At 40.7% G+C, this 24,801-nt stretch overlaps 1 protein-coding gene across 1 annotated transcript in view; it reads right to left on the bottom strand.

Moving 5' to 3' along the window:
• The window catches only part of ASB5 (ankyrin repeat and SOCS box containing 5), a 40,732-nt gene that overhangs the window by 2,434 nt on the left and 13,497 nt on the right, over positions 1–24,801 (bottom strand). Inside the window, exons 2-5 of the mRNA XM_025280515.3 lie at positions 7,072–7,151; positions 3,788–3,895; positions 2,893–3,043; positions 2,587–2,721 (exon numbers count right to left, since the gene is read on the bottom strand). Of these exons, the coding sequence (XP_025136300.1) occupies positions 2,587–2,721; positions 2,893–3,043; positions 3,788–3,895; positions 7,072–7,151 (474 nt within the window). The remainder of the gene's footprint in view (positions 1–2,586; positions 2,722–2,892; positions 3,044–3,787; positions 3,896–7,071; positions 7,152–24,801) is intronic.

The raw sequence follows: 24,801 nt of genomic DNA, 5'->3' as shown, positions 1-24,801 counted from the left end.
TGGAAATGAGGAGTGATGGTTTGTGAGATGAATCACCTGCCTCAGCAAGGGGAGGCCAGTGTGTCAGCCACAAAGAGGATCTCAGTTCTCTGTAATGAGCTACTTCTTTGTATGCAATATATATGCACAATGCAGATTTCATAAATATGCTTCATACATACATGTATTGAATCTTAAAATGCAATACACCTGGATGGAGAGTTCACACTTTTGTTAAGTCCTCTAATATTTTTCTCTATGCTTGAAAATTTTCATAATAAATTATTTTTAAAAAAATTTTTAAACAATTCCCAAAGTAATCACATTAACTAGTATTTATAGTGCACAATTAGGTTGACATATCCATTTTCCTCACAATGGATCATTCTTAGGATTATTCAAGAACTTACTGTTCTTATTCTTTTCATTTATTTTAGGGCAATAGAGTTTTTTGGTTTCTTGGAAAACTTATGACTATAGATATGTGAGCTCTTTGGACAAAATGTATACAGATTTGTCCCCCTCCCACTCAGGTAGTTTAATTCAATAAATATATAAGGCACTGAGCCTTTTAAGTAGAAGAGCACATTATATTTCTGCATGCAAAGTAAGTTTTTAAAATGCTTATATTAAAATATCCTTACATGTTAAATTGCCTATTACACAGTTATTTTATCTTGGTGCAAACCCCTGGCACATGGTGGTCATTTGACACACGTGCAATGAATATATGCTGTTTAATACTGTAAAGAATAATGATCCCATTTTCCAATGCATAAAAAGTTACAACACCAAGACAGGCCTGTTAATAAAAATCCATTAAGTCCTTCTCAGCTCTGCTTTCTGACACCATCAATAAAACTGATGATGTTTATGAAAGCAACACATTTCATGAGTCCCTCTATGGCCTTCCTGATACTCTCAAGTTTCAGTAAATGTATTTGTTTTCAATATTTTTAAATCAAATGTAAAAGATTTAGTGAAAAAATATATTTCACAACAAAATCTCCACAGGGGAAGCATACATTTCATTGGTTATACCAATTTTATGGGAGATCAGAGCCTGAAAATAACAACCAATCCACAATTACTAACAATACTGCTTCAGTTTCTTTTTTTTTTTACCCAATATAAAATATCGGGAAGAGAATAATATTGCAAGCAAAATAAAGCAGGTTGTAAAGAGTAAACTCTTCTGGTTATACAAATTTATGGGTGAACATAGTCAGAAAATAACAATCTGCCAGCCATTATTAGCAGAACTCACATTTAAGACTCTTACAAGGTATAAAGAGAAAGAAATATGGATACAGACACTGCTTGAAGAAGTCTATAATTTAGCCAAGATGAAGTGCTGCTGCTGCTGCTAAGTTGCTTCAGTCGTGTCCGACTCTGTGCGACCCCATAGATGGCAGCCCACCAGGCTCCCCCGTCCCTGGGATTCTCCAGGCAAGAACACTGGAATGAGTTGCCATTTCCTTCTCCAATGCATGAAAGTGAAAAGTGAAAGTGAAGTCGCTCAGTCATGTCCGACCCTCAGCGACCCCATGGACTGCAGCCTTCCAGGCTCCTCCGTAACACATAATAGGATTACTAAAAATATATGTGACTTCCCTGGTGGCTCAGATGGTAAAGAATCTGCCTGCAATGTGCGAGACCCAAGTTCCATCCCTGAGTCGGGAAGATCCCCTGGAGAAGGGAATACACTCCAGTATTCTTGCCTGGAAAATCCCATGGACAGAGGAGTCTGGAGGGCTAGAGTCCATGGTGTCGCAAAAAGTTGGACACGACTGAGTGATTAATACTTTCACTTTCATATATCAGAGTCTGAATGAGTGTCATAAACAATAAAAACCACAGAAATCCATTTAGTCATTTTATGTATATTTTGAGCACCTGCCACATGAGAGGCATTGGGCTAGAGGGAAGAGTTGATGGAAAAAAAGATATAATTCATATCTTAAAAGGGCTCGCAGCCCTAGAGTGGAAAATACCACATGTTCTCAGAAGATTATGAATAGTTTCTTAGGGCTGAAGCTGAACGTTAAGGAATTGGCTTGTTTCAATAAAGTGAAAGGGTATTAAATCTTTTTGGGTAAATTACAAAGCGGGGCAAAGTCTTGAAAGACAAGGTTACCTAAGCAGTTATAAGTGAAGTGAAGTGAATTCGCTCAGTCGTGTCCGACTCTTTGCGACCCCGTGAACTGTGGCCTACCAGGCTCCTCAGTCCATGGAATTTTTCAGGAGTATTTTTACTGGAGTAGGTTGCCATTTCCTTCTTCAGGGAAGCAGTTATAATCCCTCACATTTCTTTTGATAGGTTTGCTCACAGAGATAGAGCTATTTGGCACCATTATATCCAACCTTGAGGATTTTAATTTTATGACCTTTTATAGGTAGGACTTTTGGAGTTTTGAGGTCAAGTGGAGTTACCACAAATGTGCTTCCTTCTATGGATTTTAGAGTTATAGGTGAGGATGCTTAGAATAAGAACATTTTTATCCATAAGGTGTAATGTTTAAAGAAGCTTATTTAGAGAAGTCAATACGAAGCTGAAGAACTGCTTGTGTGTACAGACAGAATGGAAGATGGGATATAGAAAATTACCAGCGTAAAGAAGCTTCCGGACACAATGGAACTGCTGGGACATGCAAGCTACATACAGAGGGGTTCCCAGATGAGGAATGTCTTGGTCAACATCTACACCCCAGGATATCAGGATTTCCAGACATTCGTGGTGACCTGACAACACAAAGTACAGGTGAGTTTGCGTCTCCTGAAGACCTGTTCCCCCACCTCCAACACACAGCTCCCCACCCCCGCCCCACCCCAGGCTTCTCCCTGCAGCCTCATTCACTATGCCTGTGGCTGAAGGAACTTTCTCCCCTTGTCCCTTCACCCGGTCACAGTCACCTTTGCTGGCTGCCTCGTGCGTAGGGGAAGGAAGGCAGGACTCCAGCTGGGGTTTGGCACCGTATTCCAGGAGCAGCTCTGTGCAGCTGGTGCTGCCCTGTGAGCACGCGTTGAATAAGGGGGTCACGCCGTCTATGGTATTCGCGTTTACCTAAACCAAACCAGAGCTCTGAGAATGACAGTCACAGAACCACTCGCCATTCCTGTCAGGCATTTAAAACAGGTATGTGCGTAGAAACAGATATTAACTGAGAAGGTGTGTGCAGCAAACGTGACAGCAAACAGATATTAACTGAGAAGGTGTGTGCAGCAAACGTGAGCTATTTAAGCTCACACACACATCCGTAAGCAGAGCTTGAAAATGCTAAGGGATAAATAGAAACATGATGCGGTGGATAATCCACAGGGGTGGGCATGCAACTAGTGGAATTCTGAGAAAAAAAAATATTCTAGAATCAAATACACAGAAATGAGTTAAATAATTAGGTACTTTATAGTCAGGGAAAAAAAGGTACAAATGTAATAGTGATGAAGCCACTTTGCTGGCTGGCAGCTGAAATTGGAAATCTTATTTCTGAGAATTTATCTAAAAAAAAAAAATTCAGAAGATGAGCACACATTATAGCTTAAAGATGTTCATCTATTGTTATTTGGAATTGCAAAAGCAGGAAAGAGCCTAAGGGATACTCCATACCCTGCAGTGTGCTACCCATCTTTTACAAAGATTGGAAATCGTGCTTGGAGTGCTAGCGGGCCATTTGAGAGCTTTCTTTTTGTTCCGTTTTTGAAAACTACTAAGAAGGAAAGCAAGAAGGCAAGAGAAGCAAAATGAGGACTTTACCTGCTTCTCTCAGTCAGCCCATGTGGGACGGGGAACGCTTTTCGGGGCACTTACGTTGGCTCCGGCTTGCAGAAGTGTCCTGGCACAGGCCACGTGATCTCCAAGGCAGGCTTCGTGTAACGGCGTGACATGGTCTATGGTCACTGCGTTGACATTATAACCCTAAATATGACATCAGTAATTTTGAAACGTGAGCAGAAAGTCAGATAAAAAGGCCCTGTGTAAATTGTCATTAGAAGGTGATAGCAAAGACCAGAACATCTCAGGAAAATCGGGTTTCAGTTTAGCAGGCATGACCAGTTCAAATGCCCAGATTCATTCAGCTGTCAGATCCCCTGAATCAAACTGTTGTAACCATCATATTGCATCCCACACAGCCTTAAGTGGTTTGTCCAACAGATTCTGAGCCACCTTGACATATTTAGGGCAGCCCGCTCTGAGCCCCATCAACTAGATTATATGCTGGTGGTTAACAAGTCTCAATACAGAGTCAGTTAGATGTGAGTTTGAAGCGCCATAATGCGGTATTTTTTTAAATTTGGATTGCTACTCTAACCTCTAAATATATTGGTACAATTAAATGAGATGATACATGCAAAACAATAATGATTAAAATACCCAGCATTGAGAACATATCTTATTTTATTATTCAATCAAAATTAAGTAAAATCTAAATATTTTTATTCCAAATAAACTATAATGATATCAGTCTAAAATATTTAACTATTGCTAGGGAAAAAAGGTTCCTTGCCTTCCTGCTATATTTGATAATTCACTCTATCGACAGTCATACTACCATCATCACAGGAAGATTTTCGTGGCCAAAGCCCCATAGCATCTTATAGGTTATCATGATCTATAATAACACCAGGAAGGACATGAAGAATCTTGAAATGAAGGCAAGAAAATAAATATCACCCCAAATCTTTGCTACTAGCGAGTGTCAATTTTTTAAGATCCCTTGAATCACCCTGTCAGAGGTTTCAGATTGGCTGGTCTGCAGCCAGACCTGGAGAACTGATTCCCAGCCACTGCCCATGAGGGTGACTGATGACAGAAGGCTCTGAAAGGTCCAGGTTCCGTCTCACAAGGGCTCCGGACACAGCCTCTGACCCTCTCAGCTGGCCTGTCTGTGGACATGCGCTTACAAATCTCCTAAGACTCCTCCTCTCCAAGAACTGCGTGACCCTTTCAGAGGGGTTGCCCTTCAGCACTTAGTGATGGCTTTGCAGTTTTTATTGTATATTTCATCAAGTGATGAGCAAATCACATAGTGACCGGATTATCCCAGAACTGGAAGGCCCTAAGGAGTGTCTTGTTCTGCAACCTCAGTTCACAGGTGAGTAAAGGGAATCTCTGACATGCTGTGGTTCACTTCAAGTGCCAGCCAGGAGTCCAGGTGACCAGAGCCCAGGGCAGTGTTACTTAAAGTGAGTGACACAACCTTTTCTCCCTTCATAGTCATCTGAGAAAACTCCTGTCTCCCTGATTCTGAGAAGCACCAGGGCAAGGACTTCCAGATCTGGGTGTGCATTCATATCCCATTGGCCAAGCCAGAGTCCCTTATACTTCAAAAGGAATCTGTGCCTTTCTTTTTTCCTCCAGTGAGTCTGATGATCAGAGAGGTGTAAAAATGACTGTTCTGTGGTGTTCATAGGCAAATCCCCATAACATACTACAGATTACCATAATGTAAAAAAGCACTGTTACAGCATCTGGTCTGATTATCCTTTCTTGGGTATTTTATGACTGAACTAAGCCTGCAATTAACTGCACACCATTGTACCGATGTAAGCGTATTTAAAATGTGTGATAAATAGTACATATATCCAATTACTTCGTGCTTAAATACGTCTATCAATGAACAAATATACTGTGTGAGAATTTGAAATACTAAGGCATAATACTATACCAAAATGTTTTAAAAGATGTTTCAAAAGATAAATGAGAAACTATGGATTTGGCTAACAATATTGGTTTTAGAAAAGGCAGAGGAACCAGAGATCAAATTGCCAACATCTGCTGGATCATGGAAAAATCAAGAGAGTTCCAGAAAATCATCTATTTCTGCTTTATTGACTATGCCAAAGCCTTTGACTGTGTGGATCACAATTAACTGTGGAAAAGTCTTCAAGAGATGGGAATACCAGACCACCTGATCTGCCTCTTGAGAAATTTGTATGCAGGTCAGGAAGCAACAGTTAGAAATGGACATGCAACAACAGACTGGTTCCAAATAGGAAAAGGAGTACGTCAAGGCTGTTTATTGTCACCCTGTTTATTTAACTTATATGCAGAGTACATCATGAGAAATGCTGGACTGGAAGAATCACAAGCTGGAATCAAGATTGCCAGGAGAAATATCAATAACCTCAGATATGCAGATGATACCACCCTTATGGCAGAAAGTGAAGAGGAACTAAAAAGCCTCTTGATAAAAGTGAAAGTGGAGAGTCAAAAAGTTGGCTTAAAGCTCAACATTCAGAAAACGAAGATCATGGCATCTGGTCCCATCACATCATGGGAAATAGATGGGGAAACAGTGGAAACAGTGTCAGACTTTATTTTTCTGGGCTCCAAAATCACTGCAGATGGTGACTGCAGCCATGAAATTAAAAGACGCTTACTCCTTGGAAGAAAAGTTATGACCAACCTAGATAGCATATTCAAAAGCAGACATTACTTTGCCAACAAAGGTTCGTCTAGTCAAGGCTATGGTTTTTCCTGTGGTCATGTATGGATGTGAGAGTTGGACTGTGAAGAAGGCTGAGCGCCGAAGAATTGATGCTTTTGAACTGTGGTGTTGGAGAAGATTCTTGAGAGTCCCTTGGACTGCAAGGAGATCCAACCAGTCCGTTCTGAAGGAGATCAGCCCTGGGATTTCTTTGGAAGGAATGATGCTAAAGCTGAAACTCCAATACTTTGGCCACCTCATGCAAAGAGTTGACTCATTGGAAAAGACTCTGATGCTGGGAGGGATTGGGGGCAAGAGGAGAAGGGGACAACAGAGGATGAGATGGCTGGATGGCATCACTGACTCGATGGACGTGAGTCTGGGTGAACTCCGGGAGTTGGTGATGGACAGGGAGGCCTGGCGTGCTGCGATTCATGGGGTCGCAAAGAGTCAGACACAACTGAACGACTGATCTGATCTGATCTGATCTGATGAGTTAAAATAAAAAGCTAGTAAAAGTTATCAAGCAATTTTGTTGTTTTTGAGTTGATTACTATTGATAATGAATGCTGTATGCTCAGGGAACAGAGACATATTTTAAACTATAGGTTAATCATAAACTTATGTATTATATTACATTATAAAATTATATGTTATATTTTACCTGTGATAATAATGTTCTCAGAGCTAGAAGACGACCTTGACTGGCTGCCTCATGTAGTGGTGACCGATCTGCCCAGGAACCTTCCAGAAAAGAAAGAAAACAAAAATCTGTGAGTTAGAGCAAACCCTGATGGTGGTGGTTGTTGTCAACTCTTTTTAACCCTATGGAAATGGCAACCCACTCCAGTATTTTTGCCTGGAGAATCCCGTGGACAGAGGAGCCTGGCAGGCTACAGTCCATTAGGTCTCAAAGAGTCAGACACAGAGGAGCATGCACGCACATGGCACCAACTCTTTGAGGTACGTATCATTATTATTTCTGTTTTAAAGTTGAGGAAGTGAAAGCTCTGGAAGAAATGAAAACATTTAAAAAGAGTCACATAGTCTAATTCCAGAACTGAATTGTTACAACTCCATTGCCCTTGTTTTGCCTTTCCATCCAGCATTATTTCCTGCTTATCCAAGAAATTAATAAGCTCAACATCCAATTCTTTGAATTATCAGCTGAACAAAGAGTTATCTTTTATTAGTTTTGGGGTATTGTTTCTTTCCAGGATGCAACATTCCCATATCATATTAAAAGCAGAACTGAATTAGTGTACACCAATAAATATTTGTTAATAGAGCAAATCTGGCAGGAAAATAATAATTTATAAGAATTGAAGCCTTATGTTCTCACAAAATAAAATGCTAAAGTCACCATCATAAGTAAGTCTTTGGGGGAAACACTTATGTTTCCAGTTCCATCTATGAAGATAAAATTCAATGCTTTCAAAATGATACGCAATTGTTTGTTTTATCATTAAACAATTTGACTGCAGAGCACAACTCCGGAGGCCTTCAGAACATATATCAGTTTTCATGGTGAATGTTTAAATAAGCAAATTATTAACTTTCCCAACAGACTGCCTGTGTAAAACCACTGTGTTCATTTACTGAGCACGGCAGTAGTAAATTAACAAGGTTTTAAGTAATCAATGCTTAAATAAATGTTTGCATTTAAATATTCATTTATAATATTTATAATGATTTATAATGCTCCCTCCTGTATAATGGGTTAATAAATGTCATTATCCTTGTCACTGAACGCTGTGTGCTGAATTGTATGAGGCTGATCTGTTATCACTGGCTGTTCTTCCACCGCCACTGGCTAATGTGGTCATTAACCAGATGTTGGCACTCAGAACAGTCTACAGAAATGGCCTTTTGGATTCATTTTTGGACTCATTTTTTTCTAGTAAACTATTAAGACTGTAAGGGGCAGCAAAATTCGTTAACACTTACAACTGAGGGGTACTAGATATTCCTATTTTACATACAATTTATCCATCAAAATGATTTCATTAGTCTTCTGGACCATTCAGCATTGCTTGCTGTTGTTCACAAAAGACAGAAAAAATGGAAAAGCATCATTCAGAAAATAGGCCACATCAGGGCCAAAATAAAGAAATGTAAGTGTTTACTGAATTCACTACCCATCACAGCCCCCTCTTCTCCTCCAAGATGGTCACAGAGCTTTCTGTACCCATTGTCATTTTCTTTATCACCAAGCCTCAAGTCCTTTATGGTGGAAGAAAAAAAAAAAACTGAAGCCAGAGTTTTGTATGTGCATTTGCTATTATCTCTATTCATAAGACCTCCACTGGCATGAAAGGGGAGTTACATGTCACACGTTCTGCAGGAGAGTGTGGGTGGTGGTCAGTGAGAAACCCCACTGGGAGTAGATGGTGCGGGCGAGGGCTCCCTTGGCCTGAAAGGCAGGGGTCAGTCTTCTGAGAGCCACTGCCCTGTTACTAATATTTTCCTGGATGAACTCAGCTCTGCTCACCTGCCCAGGAGCCCTGCTGCTTGTGGCCTAAAAGCAGTGGGATGGGCTAGAGGAGGAGGAGGTGAGACAAATGGAGACCAGGAGGAAAAGAGAGATGAGATGCAGGTTGGAGCCCAGAAGGGTCATGGAGGAAAAAGACTGAGGGACTGGGCAGGCCTGGCCTTGAATCTCAGATTAGGGTGATGGCCTTCAGGGAGGACCTAAACTCTCTGTGGGTCAATTTGCTCATAAAATAGGAAAAATACTACCTGTGAGACAGGATTGAGAGCAGGCTAGAAAGGAGCATGCTAAGTGCATGCCTGCCATGTAAATGCACAAATAATACCTAGCATTCTTAGTTAAATATGAACTGATAAATACAGGAGGTTTTTAATATGAATTTAAAGAAACAATTCTTCTCCAAAATTAGGGGAACTTGAGCCATAAGTAACAGCATCTATCGACCAAAATGATTTTCCATGCTATCAGCTTAATTAAATAAACCATATAAAGCAATTGAATGATTCATAAATGTATTTAAGCCAATGACCAACACTGTTGCTATCTTTTTCTTTCCTAAGTAAGCTCTGAGAAATAAAGTCATAGCAATCCATTACAGGAGTAATTTATAGTACATGCTGGCGAGTCAATGCAAAAAAGTTTTTGTTTTGAATTCTGCTTACTTAACTCCCAAGCAACCCCACCTGGTCTGCTTCCTTATAATTCCTTAGATGAATTTCTATAATTAATCTGGTAACATGTGAGAATCAGAGGATCCATCATGCTCCAGTTTCTGTTTTGAGCTAAACCTTCACCCCTCCCTGCTTCTCCCTTTCAAAATCTGGAAATCAACTGCAAATTTCTATTCAGATATATTCAATATTAAACATCTTACCTTCAATATAGATATGCTTTGCAGTAGAAAGATTTATAAACTTTCTCAAGACCAAAAAAAGATAAATATCTTCATTTACAACTTTTTAAATTCTACAATCTTGTTAGACTTTACATTGGGTTTCTAAGATTTAAAAAATAAAAGTTCAGTTGAACTCCTTAGGATAAATTATTCAATGTGAAAATGTTTTACAAAAAGTCTGTAACTTTCACCAGCTAATCTAATACCCACTTCTTTGGTCTCCCTGTAGCCACACAGGAGGCGAGTGTCTATATTTAGAAATAACACCGGTTCCAGGGCATCTGGTATATAATTTACAGGGAGAGAGCCTGTTGTATTCTGTAAACAACCACCTTACCAGAGCAAAAACATTCACGTTCTCAGACATTTACGGGTCCATAGGGGTATATAACATACCTAAATCACCATCTCCCCACGGCACTTCAAGCCAGCCACTGTTGAGGTAAATCCGACTCATATCTTTTTTTTTTTTTGATCAGCATTAAAAAAAAAAAAAAGTCACTTGCCATGTATGTGTTAGCTCTGTTCAGCCATTTTATGCAGCTCTAAGCTCCTTGTAACGTGACCTTTTACCTCCAAAAAGCAAAACAGCTTTTGGAAAATCAGATTTCTTTTCAGAATTGCCTCTTACTATTGCTCACTGCTGTTTGAGAAACTGACTGTTCCCAATTCATTTTTCCCCTCTTCTTACAGTATGTGCTCTGCAATGAAATAAAAGTATTACACTTGGATCTCTGCCCAGGGTTATGATGAAACCATTTTATTTTTCAGAAAGTCTTTGCCTTCTCCCCATCCTAGTCCCATCAGCAGATGTGGAAGCAGGACTCATCAGAGAGCAAATTTAGGAGTGGTGCAGGGGGCTCTCTGGGTTTGGGTCACACCGGATTTTCTTTAGTCATCCCAAACAGGAAAGTCAGGACGGTCATCTCAAACAGGAGATGACAAGGAGAGGTGAAAAGCAATGACATCTTCATATATGAATCAGAGAGCAAAATGCTCATACACTTTACAGACTGCAGGTCTTAAATCAACAAGCCTGCTTGTGATGGATGTGGATTTACTGTGAAGTTGAGAACCTGGAACTTCCAAGGCCACTTTTTAAAACTATGCAATTTCATGTTATTTGTCTTAAAGAAGATCCAAAAATGTGGTGAAGTTTCAGACTCAATGACATCTAACCCATCCCTATCCACAGATTTATAAAATACTTTTAAAATCACCGGGGATTTACTGACCCTTACTGAGTACTTTTCTGTTGAGCAGATTAATAGAGCCACACAAATCCTTGAGGACGTGGTTGATTAGGGAAGTAACATGTTGCCAAAACCAGTCTCTTCAAAGACTGAGACCGTCCTTGTCTTTCCACTCAGATATGTCCTTGTCGTTCATTTCCTGAACATAATGCTAGTCCAGATCTGAGACCACCAGAGTGAGCTGTACCTTGGAAACTTCGGGTGCATGTGTGGACTTGCACAGACCTGCCACTTACTCTGACTGATTTCCTGCTCATGATCTAGCAGCCCTCCGTTATCTTACAAGAATACAGGGTATGGGCTGGAACAGAAAACACACACACACACACACACACACACACACACAGATAAATGAAAACATTGCTTCAGTTTGTCTCAAGAAATAGGACTAAATTTTTAACGAAGTAAAGATAGTAGTTCTCCTGTGAATATCCAAAATCAAGGGAGAAAGACTATTTAACACACTTCATAAAAACCAGTAACCATTGCTGCTGTGGACAGAGCCTGCTGGACTTCATCACAGAGACCTGAGCTCAGAGGCCAGCACAGATGGACTCTTGAGCCTCAGTTTTCTTACCTTTAAAGGGAAGGATAATTCTGTTTCCATCATAGGATTGTAGTGAACGCGAATGTACTTAGCACATTTGTACTAAACACATGTGAAATATGACAATACAATCCAAATTCCATTTTAAACAAATACCTCTGTATGTCTGTCCTATGAGCTTTTCACTGCATCTTCTATACAGGAAATAGAGTAATTTAATTTATTTAAGATACAAAAGGGCTTCCCTGGTGGCTCAGAGGTTAAAGCATCTGCCTGGAATGTGGGAGACCTGGGTTCGATCCCTGGGTTGGGAAGATCCCCTGGCAAAGGAAATGGCAACCCCACTCCAGTACTCTTGCCTGGACAATCCCATGGAGGGAGGAGCCTGGTAGGCTACAGTCCATGAGGTCGCAAAGAGCTGGACACGACTGAGCGACTTCACTTTCACTTTCTAAGCTAAGAAAACTTTAACTCATCTTATTCCTCTTACATGTATCTGTAGGAGATATAAATGGAAAGGGAACGGTCAAAATTCAGAGACAGTGGTCACATCCACACAGAGAGCTCTTCAATTTTTGTGACACATTACAAAATTTAATTCTGGACACTCCTGTAGATATTTTGCTGGCATCTCAAGACATTTCTAAAAGGAAAGTCATCACCTTTCTCTCAAAACCAACTATTCTTTTTGCTTGTCCATTGCTTTAAGACAGTGTTACCATCCCTTCTGTCACCTGGCACTAATAATATGGCCTTAAATTTAAGCACAGCAGTTTAAAGGAAAACTTCGTATGTATTAACTATTTCATTTGCTTTTTTGCAGGAAGGCAGTTATTATTAAACAAGTTACTTCTCTTTAGTCTTTTATTTTTCGTGGATCCGCATCTCAAGCTCAGTCCTTGCCTCATCTACACTCAGTCTTGGGAAGATCTCTTCTAGTCCCATTGATGTAAATATTATCCACATGTTGATCACCCCAAATTTGTATCTTCAGACCAGCTCTGCCCTCTAAATTCAAGATGTGTATTTCCAACTGATTCTTCACCTTTTCCGCTTGGCTATCTAATTAGATCATGTAACTGAACACGTCGCAGACTGAACGTGGCTGTGATCCTCCCAGCTCTCCTTCCTATCAGTAAATGGCAACTCCATCATCCAGGTGCTTCAGGACCAACAGCCTTCGTGTATTCCTGAATTTCTATTTCTCACACCCCACGGTCAAACACTGGTAGGTCCTTTTGCCTCAACCATTCAAATATAATTCAGCTTCGACTATTGTCTCGTAACCTCCACTGCTACTACCCTAGTCCAAGCCACCATTATGCCCGCCTGACTTAGTGCAAATGCCTCCTGACAGGTCTGTGTGAGCCACCCATGTGCTTCCAACAGTCTATCCAAAACACCGGGATCCTTGTAAAGTGAGAAACATTCCAATGGCTTTCTTTGTCCCCCAGAGTAAAATCCAAGGCATTTCCGATCAGCGTGACCAGTTCCACCCCTCCCCTACACCCGTGGTCCTCATTCAGCCAAGCTAAGCATCTGGGCTTCCGTACCCTCTGCCTGCGGGGCTTCTTTCTGAGAGACAAACGGCTTATGGCCAGCTTTTGTTCTCCACTGGAATCGCCTCATAGGGGAGCTCTTCTCTGACCACCTTTTATGAGTCCGTCCTACCCCTATGACAGTACTCTTTCTGTCTCATTTTCTTGCTCTGTTTTTCTTCATAGAATGTATTACTACTGCAGTGGAAGATCTTAGAAAGCGGGACTTGCTACAGTTTGCTCACTGCATATCCCGAATACCTACCACATCAATAATGTCTATTGATGGATGAATAAATACTTGTTGATTTGTTAAATTGTCTTCTTTGTAGTCATCTGTTTTTTTTTTTAATCCATGCTAACTTGTTCTCAATCTTTATTGATCACCATATTGTTAAAAAGTAATGAAAAAGAAATGTATGTTGGTCTGGGTGGTTGGGGCCGGGGGGAAAAATCAGATTGCTTTCTCGGTCTATTAAAGAAATGAGTATTTTATCCTATTTGAAAATACAATTTGCATGTTTTACAAATTTATAATAATTTCTAAACAATATCCATCAGACCCCAACCATTCTATAGTAAATGCAACTTTTACATTGTAGGGGGATAGGGGATTATTTTTATCTCTAAATCTGCACTTCCAACATTAAGTCTATCATCAACCATATTGACGTTTTACAAAAGTGTACACTTTTTCTTTTAAAAAATAATTCCCTTACACAGTTCTTTTTTGGCACTGTGCTCATTCTCCTCCATGGCTTTCATATTTTTATTATTAAAACTAAGAGCTCTATGGCAGGGCACTTTAAGGAAGTGCTTCTGTTCATTTTCTTGCCTCCTACCGTAAATGTTTTGAAATTCCCATATTTAATTGCTTGGAAATACTCTTTTCCTGCTCAATAGCAGCTTTCCTGGCTCCCACACCAACTTAGAAACACCTGCTGAACCGGAAAGGTAAGCAACCCAGGGACTACTGAGTTTACCCGGGTGTTTAATACACAGTCCTAAGAATGAGTCTGCAGGGGCATTTTCCAGACGCTCTAAGGTGAAGGACACAGTGCAGCCCTTGGCCATGCCATACATTTCCAGGTCAGAGTCCACATTCTGGAAAGCACCCACAGCTTCAAGTTAGTACTTGCAAAGACAATATCATTTATTTCAGGACACCAACAGACTTGCAATGGCCGCTCTACTAACCTTGACTGGTCAGAATACCCCAGCTAGCTTTTCGCTTAGAAGAACATTCTTCTACGCTCGCTAGCCTTCTTTTCGGGAGAGTCTGCTTAATGCAGTTCCCTTCAACAGAAGCACCGTCTGTGGGCATAGTGGGGTTGGCGTTTCTGCCTGGACAGCCAGGGTCACGAGGCAAGGCTCCAGCCAGCAGCAAGGTCAGCAGCTGGATTTCTAACTACTTTCTTTCCTTCCCTTCGTGCTTTCACAGAGATTCCTGTGTGCTCACTGGAAGAGGGCCTCCACGTTGAACTCTGTGCAGAAACACGGGGAGCAGGGCTGGCAGGGGTGGGGGCTGGGCCAGGAAGGCAGTAGCTTTTCTATTTTTAAAGTGGAGACCCAGCTGTCACCAGAAGTATTTAACTATCTGCGTGACACAGAAAGCAAAAATGTGCAAAAAAGTCACCTTCCCTAGTCAGAGACAGAATAGAAATGTGCTCTCTCTTGCATGCATGAAAGCCTGTGTGAAATCTCTACAGATACATCCAATGTAAAGTCGCCTGTCGATAACAGCAGTAAACAGCCTTGCAGCCAGAAAGCTCGGTCGTGATGGGTGACCGGCAAGCCTATCTCCTCCATCCTCAGGAATAAACAGTGTGTGTGCATTAGGGTCAGCTGGTAGCGAGCTCATGTTCTCATCTTGTAAGGATCTAAGTTTAGAACTGGCTTCTGTACAAAATCACAGTCTTCCTATTTATATAGGCATAGTTCCCTATTGTGATTTTTTTTTTTCTGGAGGTCATTTCTAGACCAAAAGACGTCAGTAGTCAATTTAAGTACAGCTGAGGTTTTTCACCCTAAAAGGCAGAGGATGGAGTAGCTGGACAGAAGAGAGGAAAAAAGCGAACATGTGCCTGTTATTTTTTTGTTGGCATGTAAAGCTGAACAAGGAGCATGGTCCACGACTGAGTCAAGAGCAGTGGCTGAACCATGACAGGGTGCCAGGGATTAACTGAGCTGGGGATCCTGTTACACGGTATTAACCTACTGAGATGGGTCTAGATGAAAAATGGTTACAGATTCCATTATCTCTATTTTTCACCCACTATTACTAGGTTCTACTTTCTGTTGATATAATAGGAAAAAAATTATTGGGGTACTACTTTCTTATAACAAGCTGGATAAGAGAAGAAAAAAACATCTCATGAGTAAGATTATTTCCCCTGTTAATATCTGCTGCCACACTGCATTGCCAATATTTACTTCAAAGTTATCGTGAATGAATACCAAGAATATCTTTTCCTTATCTCGGATTAATTTCTAATCCTTGGAACTATGTGACCTGGGGCAAATAGCATGGTGATACCTCAGTTTCCTTCTCTATAAAATGAGGAGCTTGGAGGAGATGGTTCCTTTCTGGTTCCAACATTCTTTGATTCAAAGTCTAGGACGGATATAAAAGGGTAGGGTGGTTATGTGAGCTCTGGGCATATTATATCACTACACAAGAGGCCAGACATTTCCAATAAAACTGGAACTTGGCATCAGCTTAGCTGAGGCTATTTGTATGGGGGAGACATTCCTAGGTGGTGAGAAAACCTTAGAGGGTGGTCTAGAAAGGGGCTTTTTGAGTCCAGCGTGGTTGCAGGAGGCAACTGTCACAAACCACTGGTTCTTCACCACAGGCTGGTACCCATAAACAGAGGTCAAGGATCTAAACAAGATGAGCAGTAAAAGTAAATACTGATCTTTGTTTCTAAAAACAAACTTCCATTTTAAGCTTTTGACATTTCGGCTTTGCACTTTTCTTTTGTTATTGTAAAATAAATATAGAATCCTTTAATATAAGAATTGAGGCAGCTTTTGGTCTTAACAATTTTGGACTTCTGGTCTTATAAGGATCTATTTCTATGTCTGTCTCCTCTACGAGGCTGTGAACTCCGAGGATGTACATCTGTCATTCGACAGGTCCACCACTGCACCTCTTATAATGGGCAATCCAAAAAAAATGCTAGTTTAAAAGAGTAATTTGAATATAGAATTCCCAAGAAGCCTCAAGAAGGGCTTGCTATAGTCCATAGTGGGGAATAAGCAAATTTCCAGTGCAGTGGGGGGAAATGTCACTGGATTTGACTATAACCACATTTAGTTAGGTGAGATGTGTGTGGCTTGTGGAATACCTATAATAATTCACATAAGTAATTAGGGGGACAGAGGAGATCACAGTTACTTCTTCCAAAAACTTTACATACATCGAAAGTATAAGTAATTTTTTAAAGCGACTCTATGGAATTGAAGGAAAATGTTTCAGTTAATTTGCTGGAGAAAATAAAGGATGAAAGATTGAACTGATTGTGCACAGCTGTATGATTTCATTAAAATATGCACAGTGAAGGGAATATGTTTGGGACAGCATCATTGAAATGCTGGGTATCTATGATCGTATGAATAAGAACTCACTGTGAAATCTCCAGACATAGCATCTTCCCAAGTGTAAATAAAAAAGTGAATTAGATAAACCACAGGATATTTTCAGGCTCTGAGTAGGCAGATGTTTTAAAGCAAAGCAGGATTAGATAAAACACTAAGGAAAAGTAAGAAGAATTCTATTTAATAGGTCATATTGGTCTGAACATGTCTCAGAAAAAGTATCTGAGATAGACTATAGACTGGAGATGGCATTCTATTACTACCCACAAAGACTAAAATGAAATTTTACACCTTGTAGGAAGGACGTGGGACGTGAACCAGGTCAATTCTCTTCCCAGGAGTCAATCTGTTCCTGTTTTAATAATGCTAGTGTATCTGAAAACACCAGGATCTATGTTTGGTCTGGTTACCAGTCCTCAGTGATAAAGAGACAATTAAAGTTGAAAAATCAAACTAGTCAATCCTAGAGGAAATCAACTCTGAATATTCATTGGAAGGACTGATGCTGAAGCTGAAGTTCTGAAACTTTGGCTACCTGATGCGCAGAACTGACTCACTGGAAAAGACCCCAATGCTGGGAAAGATTGAGGGCAAGAGGAGAAGAGGGCAGCAGAGGATGAGATGGTTGGATGGCATCACTAACTTAGTGTACGTGAGTTTGAGCAAGCTCCAGGAGATAGTGAAGGACAGGGAAGCCTGGTGTGCTGCGGTCCACTGGGCTGCAAGTAGTCGGACATGACTTAGCAACTGAACAACTAGGTTGAAAAATCTTCACAGAAGGACACTGAAAATCATTAAAGAGATGGACGGGCTTCTGCAGGACAGAAATCTTATTAATTTTAGATACTTCAAAATAGAAAGTTGAAATCTAAAAGGGATTATGATAGAAATCTACATAATCATATAAGTCACAGTTAAGTGTGAACAAACTTTTTCAAGACATTCTGAAATGCTAGGAAGTTGGATTATGTTCTGACAGTTTTAAAACCTATATCTAGGGCACAAATGTAAACTTTTTTTTGTTTAAGTTTACACAGTTACAAACTTCAGGAGCTCGCTGCTCCAGAATGGTGGTATTTAGGTAAACTAATGAGTGAGTAACCAACAGGTAAAGATTTTTGAAGGTGTATTCCTGAGCTGGGGGACTTAGATCATTGGAGTTCCTCCACCAGCAGGAAAGGAAGACTATGATGAACAGACTCCTGCTTGGACTGGGGTTGACACCTTCCCTCATTATAACTACAAAATATTTCAAACACACATGCCATCCATCACCCAGCTTCAGTTACCAACTCACGGTTATTCTCGTTTCACCTACAGTCGACCCCTGTCCCTCCCCATCTCTATTCCTGTGATTATTTTGAAGCAAACCTCATCATGTCTTTCCACCTACAAATATTTCAGTGTGTATCTTTAAAAGATGCAGGCTCTTTGTAGTCATAACTACTATATCATAATCTCACAAAAACACTATTTCCAATATATCAGCTTCTACAGGTTAGCAGTTTTTATTTTCTAAGGAGCCATCCAGTTCATAAGCTGTCTCCCATGCCTAAATTGATTAAATCCTTGATCTTGGGGCAAAAATCTGTAGTCTTTCTCCTTTCTAAATGTCTTAAAAATGTAAAATTCCTATTCTTAAAAAAAAAAAAAAAGAATGCCTGTTTTCTCTAAGCTACCAAGGGTTCACTAACTACAGGACACTATCATCACCTTAAACCATCACCAAAATACAGCAGAGTCTCCTTTACCTGTTAGCGTCGAATTTCCACCCTTGCAAAGTCGCATCTGGAAAAGGCCATTATTCAGTTCTTGGTGGGTGCCTTGCTGTGGGCTTCGTTACAAAGCTACGTGTACATATAAGTCTTAAGCATCATTGCTGAGCCCCATTCTTGCTCCATGTTACTTTTCAGTGTTTTTTCTAAACATGATTATCCACATCTAATGGCTTAGTGATGGGGATAAGGGCAGATGGGGTCTGAAGGTAAACTTGCTCAAAGTCTTGGGAAAAATAGAGGGGATTGTTACCTAATAGTCAATCCTTGTTTCAAGGGTCATCCACCTCTTATATAAAGGTTGCTGGGAAACCTACAGTGACATCTTGTGCTCCATGACAGCTCCTGTCTTAGTTGGAATTGAGTGGTGAGGAGAGGCCTAGAGGGGTCAGAGAAAAATCCCAATTATCAAAAATATAGTTGGTGTCATTACAAAACACAGCAGTGCCTAGATGCTGTGGTGAACGATTCTTTCTGAGTTCGAGTGCATAAGAGTTTGAGAATAAATGTTATATAAGAAGGTCTTCCCAATTTTACCAACTTTGGGGGCTACGATTAAAAAACTTTAAGCATAATTAAAAATTCCAATTAAATATAGTTTGAAACAGTAATATATATGCACACACAAAACATCTTTTTATGGTAGATCCTGAAACAAGATGGTAAATGGTTTCTGTTGAGGAAAATATACCTGCCTACATTGTCCAGGGAACTAAGCAAGGAGGAATCATTCTCCCTCAGCTGTTCTTACAGGTAATTTCCACCAAACTCAAGTGTTTGTTAATATTGAGAAGTAAACATTTTGAAAACATCTTGTATAACATTATAAGTGAAATATCAGCGAAACAAATCTAGCATGAAAAATAATTTTTCTAAGAAATCTCTTATAATAAGGTTTCCTGTTTTTAAATAACATTCTGGCCCATAAACAGAGCAGAAAGATAATGTCCTGTTAGGAGATCCAACCTTGCTTTTGCAGAAGCACACGAAGCTGCCAGAGTTATCTTGGAATGATTCTGAAGCAGGTAACTAAGGTGACCCCAAACAAAAACGTCACAGGCAGCAGGGCACTAACTCCATGAGATGAGAGGAGCTAGTCTCTCGGTTTCTCTACTGTCGAGGTTCACTTACTAGAAATATTTCTGTTATTATCTATGATGCTTGGTAGAAATTATTGATAAAATCATCTACTCTTAGAGATTTTTTGAGGAAGTTTAAAAACTAGTGATTATATTTATATTGTGATTTTTGGACTGTTTAGGTTCATTTCCCCCAAATTTCAGCTTTGATACATTGTGCTTTTTAGAAAATGGTCTATCCCATCCAAATAGTCAAAATTGTTGGCATTAAGTTGTTATGTAACAACCACTTATTGAAAAATTTCAGTAACATCTGTTGTTATGGTCTCTCTAATTCCATCTGTTGTTTATTTGTAGCTCTGTTCCAACAGAGGTATGCTAATCTTAGTTTTTCAACAGACTGTCTTTTAGTTTTGTTTATAGTTTGTTTATAAAAAGTTACTTTATTCATTTCGATGTGCAGCTTTATCATTTTCTCCCCTCAGTCTCTGGAAGTGGATTGTGTTATTCTTTTCATAATTTTGATTACTTGACCTATGAGTTACTTAACGATATTTTCTCAGCCTCCAAACATAATGAGCTTTTTGTTTTCCTAATTGCATTCTGTTAATGATTTCTACATTACTTTCACTGAGAGCAATGGATGTGTTCTCTATCAGAGGTCAGCACATTGTGGCTCCTGGCCCAAGTCTGACCTACCATCTGTTTTGGTAAATAAAGTACTATTAGAACCGAATAAAATCCATTGTATTGTACATCATCTGTGTTTACTCTAACACTATAACTGCAGAACTGAGACTGCATGGCATAACAGTAACTAAAATATCTATTCTCTGATCCCCTGCAGAAGAAGTTTGCCAATCTCTGGCCCATATAATACTGCTGCTGCTACTGCTGCTAAGTCGCTTCAGTCGTGTCCGACTCTGTGCGACCGACCCCATAGACAGCAGTCCACCAGGCTCCCCCGTCCCTGGGATTCTCCAGGCAAGAACACTGGAGTGGGCTGCCATTTCCTTCTCCAATGCATGAAAGTGAAAAGTGAAAGTGAAATTGCTCAGTCGTCTCCAACTCTTAGCGACCCCATGGACTGCAGCCCACCAGGGTCCTCCATCAATGGGATTTTCCAGGCAAGAGTACTGGAGTGGGGTGCCATTGCCTTCTCCTCCATATAATACTAGACATTTGAAATTTCTTGAGACATGCTTTATGGTCCTTTGTATACTCAATTTTTGTAAATATTCAAAATATACATGAGAAGAATGTGAATGTAGAGTTCCATTTCTTAGTAAGATCTATGCTTTAAATTTCTCCTATAGCTATAGAAACTAATATTGCATGGTTTAGATGTGGAGAAAGTTCACAGACAGGCATGATAGACCCTAAACTTATTCAGAGTGGGCCCTGTAGCAACTGTAAATCATAGAATGTATGGCTGACTTTCCACTAAATGATGCGAATACAATTAGGCATCCACTTAGGAAAAACTGGACTTACATCATTCCAAAAATCAATTCCAAGTGGATAACTGGAAAGGAAAGCTTTAAGAAGAGAATATAGGAAAATACTTTCATTATCTTGAAATACAGCAAGATTTCTTAAAAATTAATTACAACAAATTATTAACTAAAATGGAAAAGATTTCTAAATTTGACTATTTTAAAATTAAGAGCTCCTGTTCACCAAAAGAAAAACCTATAACAAGTGAAAAGTCAAGCCATGAAAGATACTTATAAAGAGCTTCTTCACATTGTCTTCATTTTCTAGCTAATGGTTAGAATATTAAAATAACTTCTAAAAATCCATGAAAAAAGGAGCAGACAACATAATCAAATGGATAGCAAAATATTTGGCAGGCACATCACAAAAGAGAAGTACAGATGGCTAATAAACATGAAAATGGCAATACTAGAGAAATGAAAATTAAACCTATGTGTTCACTAGATTGGCAAAAATTAAGTATATTGGCAATACCAAATATTAGCAATAATAGGAAGCACCACAAATTTATATGGTGCTGGTTTCACTATAGACACAACTATATTGGAAAACAGTGTAACACTATCTAAGAAAGCCAAAGATATTCATGCTGTTTGACCTGGCAATTCCCGTCATAGAGCCATACCAACTGATTAGTGCTGGACATTTATAGCAATTTCATTCTTAATTACCCTAAACTGGGAATAGAATTTATAGCATTGAACAAGAATAAACTTCACACATACACAGATAAATCTTCCTATCATACTGTTCAGTGAAAAAAAGCAAGTCGTGAAAGAATACTTGGGGAATGATTCGATTTACATAAAATTTAAAATCAGGCCAAATCAAACCTTATCAATTTAGGCTGTACGCAGAGGAGTGAAAACTATAAAGGTAAGAAAATGATTACAGTCAAAGATAGTGACTCTCTCTTTGGGGACAGGGAGATGTTGTGGTTACAGAGGTTTACCTGGAGGGCTTCCGGAGTCCCAAGCACGCTCTACTTCTTGACTTGCTTGGTGGTTTCATGGGTTTCTGCTTTGGTGTTTTATTAAATTCTATAAATGAGTTCCCTGATAGCTCAGTTGGTAAAGAATCCGCCTGCAATGCAGGAGACCCCGTTTTAATTCCTGAGTTGGGAAGATCTCCTGGAGAAGGGAAAGGATACCCACTCCAGTATTCTTGGGCTTCCCTGGTGGTTCAGCTGGTAAAGAATCTGCCTGCAATTTGGGAGACCTGGGTTCCATCCCTGGGTTGGGAAGATCCCCTGGAGAAGGGAAAGGCTACCCACTCCAGTATTCTGGCCTGAAGAATTCCATGGATTTGTATAGTCCATGGGGTCGCAAAGAGTCACACACGATTGAACGACTTTCACTTCATAAATGAGTTCTGTTCATTTTTTATTTGATGTAGTTTACCTTTTGATCAAGACGATGCCAATTAACAAACAGAGGCTAGCCAAAATAGGTTGTAATATTGAGGGGGGGGTGGTTGTTGTTGCTTAGTTGCTAAGTCATGTCCGACTCTTTCGAGACCCCATGGACTGTAGCCTACCAGGCTCCTCTGTCCATGGGATTCTCCAGGCAAGAATACTGGCGTGGATTGTCACTTGCTTCTCCAGGGGATCTTCCTGACTGGGGGTTGAACCCGCATCTCCTGCACTGTAGGCAGATTCTTTACCATTGAGATACAGGGGAGCTGGAGGAGGAGGTTAACAAAAAACAGAACCCCAGTAAGAGATGGGGAGGTACTTGGCTTTTCTCACCCTGGTGTCCTGTACTCTAGGGGCCTCCCCTCCAGCCCCCACCCCCGACAGCCTAAACCTGCTGAATACCTGCCCTATGACCGAGGGGGCTTCAGATCCTCTCCTAGGTGTGCAGACAGGTTACCGCTCACCTCCAGGGGACACACAGAGATGACCCAGCAACTTTCTCTTAGCACAGAAAGTGCGCACTTCTGGGAGGAGGGAGCAGCGCTCCAGCGTGGCTGAGGGCAGAACTGTCAATCATGCAGGCATCAAATGACCTTGGGGGACCAGCAGAGCGAATAAGTGAAAACGTGTGTCTCTTTGTCTGCAAGAGCAAAGAGCTGGGTCTGCCGCTATGAAATCAGGTAGTTCACATTATTTGGTGACCCACAACAGTTGTTCTGAACAGCTCGGTTGAGAACATTCCCCGTGCTCTGGAATAAGGCAGGTAAGGTTATGGGGGTGATAAATCCATATAGAGTAGCTTGGGTTCTGAGTGCTAAAAGCTTCTCTGGTACAAAAAGGATTCAGCAGTAGTCAACATAACGTGAAAGAAACGCTATGTGTTTCAGACCCACCAGTGGACTTCAGATACCATCAACTTGCGCCACTCACAAATGGCTTCAAAAGCCCCGTGAGTTGAGCAGAGCCACCTCGAGTGCATTTGCAAAGCGTGAGCTCTGTCTTCAAACAGTCCTGCTGCCACTTGCCAGCTTTACGGTTTTAACTTCCAGACTGACATGCACATACACACACAGAGTCAATGGCTTCAAAATAAAAGGTCCAAAACCCACCCACTCATCTTGCCTAACTCCTCCCTTCTGCAGATAAAGAAGCTGAAGTCAAGAGAGGGTAGGGGGTGTCCTCGGAGTCACCTGGAGTGTTACCAGCAAAACAGGACTGAAAAGGAGACTGTCTGCTCCCTTCGTGAGTTTTCCCAACCTGCAGTGTTGCTTCTTAACCACAGGTGGACAAATCAAAACCAGGGAACATAAAATAAGCAAGGCAAAACAAGACCTAATTACCAACGGCACCTAGATCCTCATGTTCTTGTCGAGATTCAAAGAGTTTATGACTATACCTGAATATTCATTGGAAGGACTGATGCTGAAGCTCCAATACTTTGGCCACCTGATGCGAAGATCCAACTCATTGGAAAAGACTCTGATGCTGGGAAAGATTGAGGGCAGGAGGAGAAGGGGGCAACAGAGAATGAGGTTGGATGGCATCACTGACTCAATGGACGTGAGTTTGAGCAAGCTCTGGGAGATGGTGAAAGACAGGGAAGACTGGCATGCAGTCTATGGGGTTGCAAAGAGTTGGACACCACTGAGTGACTGAACAACAGCAACAACAACTGTGCCTGTTTAGAACAGCCCCTGGCAGGTAACCAACAACAAGGGTGAGTGTTTACTGTTCTCACGAAATTACACTTTTCTCATCCTTTCCTCTCTTCACCCACTTCGTTAACACACTGTTCTGGTGCTACTAAACATCAGTGTGAGGTTTCAACAAGGCCACAAACCCATACAAGGAATGCAACCAGCAACCTGTGCTCTCCAGTCAGAGGACAACAGCTGCGGGGAGGAAAATCTGATATGCATCCGGACAAGAGCTTAATGCAAGAACAATTTTACACATAATCCACTCCTCCCCATAGTTCTAGCCACAAATAGTTTCTTCACCATTAACCATGAGCTCATGGCAGGTTTAGAGGCTGGCAGTAGCTTAGGAACTTTATCTTGATATTCTTCATGAAAATTGAAGAACGGGTACACTGACACGTGTTTCTGCCTTGTTGAATATACTTGCAGAAGCAGGTCTTAGAGCAGAAAGCATAGAAAATTGAGGGTCCCAAGTGTTCTGGCCTCAACTCCAACTTTGCTGGGCAGGGCAACATCCCAGACACCTGGGCAGAGTGGCCCGATGTCCCGAGGCAGTCTGTCCTTGCCCATCCACCTCCAAACAGGAGGCCACCCCACAATGGGGG

Source organism: Bubalus bubalis, chromosome 1 (genome assembly GCF_019923935.1).
Source record: "Bubalus bubalis isolate 160015118507 breed Murrah chromosome 1, NDDB_SH_1, whole genome shotgun sequence".
NCBI lineage: Eukaryota > Metazoa > Chordata > Mammalia > Artiodactyla > Bovidae > Bubalus > Bubalus bubalis.
Note: the sequence above shows the minus strand (reverse complement) of the source record. Positions and strands in the feature narration are given on the sequence as shown.